This window comes from Silene latifolia, chromosome 6 (genome assembly GCF_048544455.1).
Source record: "Silene latifolia isolate original U9 population chromosome 6, ASM4854445v1, whole genome shotgun sequence".
Lineage (NCBI taxonomy): Eukaryota > Viridiplantae > Streptophyta > Magnoliopsida > Caryophyllales > Caryophyllaceae > Silene > Silene latifolia.
The window spans coordinates 60,133,975-60,142,584 of NC_133531.1; the positions used below are offsets into that span (position 1 = coordinate 60,133,975).

An 8,610-nucleotide genomic window follows, 5' to 3' on the forward strand; every position below is an offset into this window, starting at 1 on the left:
CGTAATGGAGTCCTAAATGTTTAAAACATTCGGTGCCAGGTCGTGGATTGGACGTCCATTGTGTTACTAGAGTCGATTCTTTTGACTATCGACTGTCTCTTGAGATCAAGGCGAGTTTTGGGTGACACTTTGGTTTTTTTCTCATGGTCGATCGTAACAGGAGGCTAAGCGATTTTCTTGGGTCATTTTTCATCTGTGCTTGTATCTGCAGGATTCGAGTTGAAGAAAATATCCAACCTTTATCAGGTTTAGTCATTTCTCCGGGCCACTCGAGGAGTTGAATCGAAATGCATGGCCATGCTCGAATGATGATTCGTTTATCAGTTAAGTTACTCTCTAGTCGGGAAAACCACTCTTGATATTGATCACTTGTAAAATACGACCTTTGTGAATACGGATTTTGCAAATTGTTTTACATTGAGTGGGAGAAATTAAGGATATGAGAATCGGTTATCGCACACACACTTGTGAGGACAAGTGGGAGATTGTTGGAGCTAGTGTCCTCCACAGTTAGTGTGATAACGTGTATAAATCTCTTATAGGTTCACAGGGTATACTTAGTATTTTATCAGTTGATTAACATTTACTAATAACGGTTGGCTTGCTAGAAGTTTGACGTTATTATCATACTGATGGCGGTGATCAACTGGTCCCTAAAAGTCACACCTAAAGGATGTGTTTGAGAGATGTGATTATATGAAAATATAATCACATCGATGCCTTATATGACTAAAAGGTTAGTCCATGTATTTAATATGACTAAAAGGTTAGTCCATGTATTTGACTAAAAGGTTAGTTAATGTGATGATGAGTCGATTATTTAATACAATTAAATAATATCAACTGAGACGAATTAATTATTAATTCGTAAATTGAATATAAACTGTTATATTTAATTAATGTATATAATGTTAGCTTAAACGAATTAAGATGTTAATTCGTAATTAAACGTAAACGGTTATATTTAATTAGCAAACTATAAATATGCGATATTTATAGTTAATGTATATATTATACGAAATTGTCATAATAAATGTTGACAGACCAGTATTAATAAATCGACTACAAACTGTTGTGTGTGGACTTTTTAATACATGACGACATAAATGACAATTGAGAATTATACACATTTTATACAATGTGATAACAACCTAAAATAAGAAGATTTTATCCTTATTTCGGTTGTTACTCGGTTTAAGGAAAAATAAAGGAAAAAAATATCTTCCCCTCTTTTCTCCTTTTATTCGGCCGAAATAGGTGAGAGGGAGTATTCATTTTTTCTCTCTTAATTTTCCTCTACACTCTCATCACTAAACCCTAAGAAATTATTAGGTAATTAGGGTTTTCTTTTTAGCAAGAAAGAGGCATTTCTCGGAGCATCTTGGGTGCAACGATTAGGAGAATATCGATCTCGATATTTGTTCTTAGGCCAAATTGCTAGGACCGGAGGTTAATTCTAATCTCTATTCTTTTGTTTATGCAATTTCATTTATGACTCGTAATTTCATATTTCATAATTTCGTTATAATCCGAATTTTCTTGATGAGACATACCGATATTTCCCACAGGTCTGGGCACCCACTAAAACAAGCAAACGAGGGGTCATTCCTATGATCGGCTCTAAGCGGGAAAAGGGTCATTCTTATGATCACTTCTAAGAAACAATGAATAACAGTAAAGAAAAAGTGATTGAAGATACTTACGTCACTCAACTTCAGGGCATTCACGCCCCGTCGACAAACATCGTAAGAAGAGCGCTGACTCTTCCTACGACACACCACCCAGTCCCTCACAACTGGATAAGCCCTCGGCTCAGGCTCCGTCCTCTTGGGCGCGAAGCCCGGAAAGTAGGAGTACACCCACGCCTGCGAAACAAGACAATCGATAATGATCATTCACAATTCAATAGCAAAGAAGAAGTAATGATCTTTCATGATACGCAATAAAGGTTCATACCTCCAACAGCAGTCCAGGACCGACGGTAGCAGGAGAAGTCCCCTTCTCCATCAGCTCGGGACGAACCATGGCCCTCATATAGCGAGTGACGACCGCAAAGCCAGGAGTAACCCAGTCCCACCGACCCAGGTCACTCAAGTCAAAAAGGAACGGAAGAAGCTTCGTCGACAGCCTCTCCCCCTTGTCTCCGAGGTAAAGTGAAGACAAGAACCACCAGAGCCACAGACGAGCCCTCTGCTCCGCAGTACAAGCAGGAGGAGCCACCTTCCTCCCATCCATCGTCACCAACGACGGGGTCCTACCCGCAAAGTAGTCCCTAACGTAAGTGCTCGGCACTAGTCCAGGAACGCTGGCAGCACCCTCTACCAAGTTCCAGCCGATCAGCCTCCTAGCCTCAGCCGAGTCCACCCTCATGGCCGTCGACGGCCACACTACAGCCTCCTCTCCACACGGTAGACCAGAGATCATGTCGTAGTCCTCCAGAGTGACCCCAACCTCTCCAAAAGGCATGTGAAAGGTCGAGGTCGTATTCCAGTACCGATCAAGGAAGGCTCGAATCAGGCAAAGGTTAGCCCGAAGCTTCCTTTCCTTGATCGCCCTCCACGCTCCCACCAAAGCTCCGAAGGCTCCTAGCTCGATGATGGCCCTCTCCTCCTTCGTCAAGGCTCCGTAGGCCTCCATCATCGTCGTATAACCGGAAAAGGACCTCATATTCCCGGCCTCCTGTATCCATTCGACGCAAAGCTATCTTTAGCTCGAAGCAAAAGAGAAATGAAACGAGAAATGAATAAGGAAAGATGATGAGGAAATGACAAGTTCGAGACTCACTATACTCCTCGCCGTCCTGTAAGACAGGTGGCTCTCTTCTGCCCAAATGAGATGTCGACCATCCTATTTCTCAGCCCGCTCAGGTGCCCCCACTAGATGGCGACCACCTCGTCCGACGTTGGCCCGCCTCGGGACCTCCTCGACAACCTCCTCATGTACAACCTCCTCGAACACCTCCTCAAAAACGAGAGAAGGGTCGAAGTCGATGTTCACGTCCATGGGATCCCTCCCCGACCTAGAAACCATGTCATCTGCAAAATTAGAGTAAATTAGGCCGCGTCAGATGATGACGAGCCTCAGTGAAGGTGGGTTTTAAGCCTTTCAAGCCTCAAAAATGGCCTTTTCTCGCCATTTATGGCCATTTCTTTCAAAACCCGACCGCTCATGTGATAAATTGGGTCAAGTCAAGTCTAAATCCAAGCCTAGCCACTAGTTTGAGTCGAAATTTTGGCAGCATTTTGCTATAATGGCGATTATGCCCTAGAAAAGTATCCTGAAAAAGCCGTCACAAATCAAAAAACCGAAATGCTAGGAAGTTTAACCATCACACAAGGATTCCAAAAAAACAAATTTCATCAAAAATGGGCAATCCTAAGGCCATTTTCGAAGTGATTTTCGAAATAGCTGAGGAATCGTCTCAATTTCACTCAAATGCTCAATACTCAACGAAAATTCAAAAAGAATACATGGTTATGTTCCTAACATTACCAATTATCCATTTCTAATGTCAATTTTACAAGGCAAATCCATTTGGGGGAAAAGCCCCAAATTTTCGAAATGATTGGGTTGAAAACCCTAATTTTTTCGATCAAAATCAAGCAAATACGAGAATTTTTTTTTTTTTTTTTTTTTGACAATCGGGTTAACGAGACTTACATATTAATAGCACGCTTAGCTATCCTATGAGAGGCTTTGTTACAAATTCTAGGAACATAAGCAAAAGTAATACAATGAAAGTTTGCCGCTAGATTGGTTATATCGTCAATAGTGTTCCTTGTCCAATGTTTGAGTTGAGAGAATCGTAGGACTTGGGCAAGAACCTGTAGACAATCAAAGAAAATGTTAATATGGAGGATGTTGCGCGAGAGCGCCCACTTTAAGGCTTCCCTAATTGCCAAAGCTTCCGCTTGTTCAGCATTCTCTGCCATTCCTTTGATACAGAATTCAGAAACAATATCATTATCAAAAAGGATGCATCCGCCAAACCCAGCAGCAAACTCCTTAGACCACACCGCATCCACATAAATATGAGACCGAGAGCAACTCACAGAACTCTGAATCAGAGGAAAGGGTACTTCATTCCTAAGCTTAGTCAAGTCCTCCTCTATCTGTGTTTGAAAAGCTATGGACCCCGGTTTCCCATCTTCAGCAGAAAGAGCTAAGTTAAGGGAGTCTTGATAAAGAAAGATAGCACCAATAGGGGAGCACTCGGTACTATCAAAAATCTTTCTGCACCTTACCACCCAAATAGTCCAAATGGTACACAAAAAGGAGAGACAAGCCTCATGCTTATTGTCAGCCTTAAAAAGAACGGAGAGCCAATTGCAAACCCAAGACCGGAGACTCAAATTATCCCCTGATTGTGCCCTAATCCCCAGGAGACTTCCAGCCCAAACTCTGTTAGCAAATGAACAGTCCCGGAACAGGTGTTCCGGTGATTCCGTTTCTTGTGAATCACAAAGCACGCAAGTAAAAGGACCATCAAAGCCCCTCCTTAGGAATCCTTCCCCAGTGGGCAACGATTCCGTGAGAAGTTTCCATAAGAGAATGATCCAGCTTTTCGGCCCTGGCAGGTTCCAAAGGATTTTTTGAAAGACACCCATACATGCAGCAGGAACTCTTGATCGGTCCTTCGGGGAAGCTGAAGTGTTCCAGTAATTTTGAAGAGCAATGTGATAGCCAATCTTAACTGAGTAATTCCCAGATGACGAGGCAGACCAATAGAAGATGTCGCTGCCTTCAGAGCATCGAATTGGAATAGCAAGAATGTCCTTAATGGAAGTTTCATCAAAAGACATAGACACAAGTCTATGGTCCTATTTATTCTTTCATTTGCAAATAAGATCTTTAATTCTCAAATTACACAAGTTGGGTGAATCAGTAAGAAGCTCAACACAACGTGGTTTCGGCACCGTTCCATGAACCCATTTAGTATTCCAAACACCAAGGTCGGAAAAAGAGGAGAAGTTCCATGCTAAATGAGGTTTGATGAGTTGAAGGCCCCAAACAATACCTTTCCATCCCCACGAAGAATTACTCTTGCCATCGTTAAAAAGCAGATCACCATCACGCCACTTTAGGCCATATTTAGCACCAATAGACTTACAGAGAATAGAATTAGGGTGAGTGATCATTCTCCATCCAATCTTTGCTAGAAGTGCTTGGTTGAACTCCTTCATACGTCTAATACCCAGACCACCATTCCTTTTGGGTTGACTAAGGAAAAGCCTACTACACCAGCTAATAGAGGGAGATTTCTTATGACCCGCCCACCAAAAATGTGACAAAATAGCATCTAATCTTTTTGTCACACTTACCGGTATTTTGAATACCGATAGAAAGTAAACCGAGAGGGAGGACAAGACAGAAGAAATCAACGACAATCTACCCGCCGACGATAGAAGAATGCAATTCCATGAAGATAATCTCTTCCTTACCTTATCAATGATAAACTCAAAAATTTCCCTTTTACTTTTAATCCCACCTGAGAGTCCCACGTCCGTAGGAATACCCAAGTAAGATCCCAAATTAGTGTTACACGGTATGTTGAAGGTTTTCAAGCATTTTCGAGCAAAGGACAGACTAGAGCTCGAACTTAACATCATAGAGGACTTATTATCATTAATAACCTGGCCGGAGGCATGACAATAATCCTTAATAACTTTGTCAAGGCTATCGCAACTCTTAGAATTACCTTCAATAAAAAACATAGAATCATCCGCAAAAAGCATATGGGAGACAGGGATACTATTTCTGCTGATCTTTATTCCTCGTATAATCCCCTCCTTCTCCATACGTAGAATGTTTAACGAGAGAATTTCCGTGCACATAACAAAAATATAAGGGGAAAGAGGATCGCCCTGACGAAGGCCGCAACTTGGGTGGATACGTCTCGAAGGAACTCCATTAACCAGAATTTCATAAGACACCGTCGTGATACACTTCATAATCAGCTGAATGAAATTAGGAGGGAATCCCATCAAGAGAAGCGTGCCCTCGATAAAGTTCCAGTCCAACCGATCATAGGCTTTACTCATGTCAGCCTTAAAGGCCATCCTACCCATCCTACCACTTTTAGATGAAGAAATTTTGTGTAATATTTCATTTGTAATTAAAATATTATCACCAATATTCCTCCCAGGGACAAAAGCATTTTGAAAGTCACCCACTAGTTTTCCCATGTACTTTTTCAATCGGTTAGTGATACATCTAGTAATGACTTTCATTATAACATTGCATAAGCTAATCGGTCGAAAGTTATCAACTGTTTCAGGGGCACTAGATTTCGGGATAAGAACTAAGAAAGTCTTATTCAGAAATTCTGGTGAGCTATTACCATTGAGGATAGCCAAGACAGTCCCAACAACATCATGCTTAATAAAATGCCAACACTTATGGAAGAAGATAGCAGGAATACCATCAGGTCCCGGAGATTTTAACGGACCAAGTTGAAACACAGCCGTACGAACCTCCTTAGGGGTAAAACGAATGCAAAGTGCATCTCTGTCATCAGGAGAAAGGAACTCTTTATTAATATTGAACAAATTTCTCACAGTAGGGTGGTACTCATCAAAAGTGATCTGATTCGCTCCTTCCTGAAAGAGTCTAGAATAGAATTGGACAAATAATCCCTTAATACCCTCACTGTCAAAATTCCACTCCCCATTATCCATTTTAATCCCAGCAATGTAATTCCTGCCTGCCCTACCCTTAACCCAATTAAAGAAGTACTTGGAGCATGTATCTCCCTCGGTGTTCCATTTCATCTTGGCCCTCTGTTTCCAATATTTAGCCGAGACTTTAGCATACTCCACTTGACTAGCATATGCAGTGGTGAAAGTTCGAGTCACTCCCTTCGTCTCAATTTCGTGGAGCCCTTCAACCAGATTGTCATCAAAATCACTCCATTTCTTATTCCATTCCTTCTCTTGGAAATAGACCAAAGACGCATACAATTTCTAGCTCTTGATAACTTACGTATCATTCTGACGGTGGCAGAGCCTAAGACAGGCTCAGTCCATTCGTTATGAACCAAGCTAATACATTCCTCATAATCCAGGTTCCAAGCCTCCATACGATAAGGTCTTCTACCATTACAAGTAATTAAATCTGTTTCAAAGATAATAGCGCATGATGATCGAAACTTGAATAGGAAGATGAGTAATACGAATTCGGAAAAATATCATTCCAATCCCACGATCCATAACCCTTATCAAGTCGTTCCAACACTACACTATGATCTTCTCTCTTATTACACCAAGTAAATCTTGGCCCCTTAAACGGAATATCCATCAGAAGATGCTCAGCTTTCCATTTATTAAAAAGAGCAGCCCCCGGAATCCGACCCTTACTACCTCCCCATTTATCTTCTTGATAATCAACTTGGTTAAAGTCCCCTATAAGGAGGAAAGGGTTGTCAAAAGATCGAATCCATTCACTAAGATCATTCCAAACAGCTTCACGTTTATGGGTGACTGGTTCGCCATAGATAAGACATAAGTACCAAAAACTACCACTACATTGCGTGACTTTGATAATAATGAAGTTTTGACATGCTAGAAGACATTCAAAATTGGCATCATGTCTAAAACCAAACCAGAGACCTCCTTTGGTTTCATCAGCATCAACACCAAAACTCCGAGAAAACCCAAAAGAACGAAACATAGGATCAACTAAAGCTACTTTACATTTTGTCTCAGCTAAGAAAATAAAATCAAAATAAGTACTTGAAAGAAGCGCCCTAGTCTTAGCGATTGTAGGGGCAAGGGGATTATTAAATCCCCTAACATTCCAACAAAGTCCTTTCATAAAGAGAAGAACCACCACAACAATACCAACCAACTCCACACCAGGCTCATATCGACACAACCCATCGATTCCCCCACCACGAAACCAACCCATAAAGGCTCACCAGAGGTGGTCAGAAGAAAACAGTAGCCATTCAAAAGTCTCACAGAAAACCAATTGAAAACCGGAGCGAAAAGGCCACTACAAACCCTTACCAAATCAATCTCAAACACGCACAACACATCCAACCAACACTAGAGAGAACCAATAAAATTCCCGTAACATACCCAAGAAAATTAAGTAACAGACCTCATGACCACAACCACCCCAATAGTCGAAAAAACACCAACATGACAGTAACCACCCAGCCAAGAGCCAAGGGACAACACAGACCCTTACCATAAAAAAGGCAAAAAACAAGGAGAGTAGCACTGAACATGAACCCCGCAAAAGACACCCAATTTCACCAAACGACACCTCCCAGGACCACCGCCATACAAGCAAAAGGCCGGACAAAGGGACGACAAAGACAAAACACAAGAGACACAAGAACACAATAAACAGGCCAAACCAGGGGTGGGGGGAATGGGGGGATCACCCCTAGGTTGCAAATATGGTTTTCGGTGACAGGACAAGGGTACGGAGGGACGGGAGTCCGACACAAATGGAGTCCGAACCATTTATATGAAAATAAAATCCGACCAAAGGGTTGACCGCTAACAATTACACGCAGCCAATGTGAAAGGGAAACATTAAAGCATTTGATATCTGAAGCTTGTCCTTTCTATTGTTCAGAAAAGCCAAGGATGATTACTAGTC

At 41.7% G+C, this 8,610-nt stretch overlaps 1 protein-coding gene across 1 annotated transcript; it reads right to left on the reverse strand.

The window, feature by feature from the left end:
• Window positions 1-3,656: 3,656 nt before the first annotated feature.
• Window positions 3,657-4,802, reverse strand: LOC141588130 (uncharacterized). Its single transcript, XM_074409584.1, has one exon. The coding sequence runs from the start codon at window positions 4,800-4,802 to the stop codon at window positions 3,657-3,659; it is 1,146 nt and encodes a 381-aa protein (XP_074265685.1).
• Between the last annotated feature and the right edge of the window lie 3,808 nt (window positions 4,803-8,610).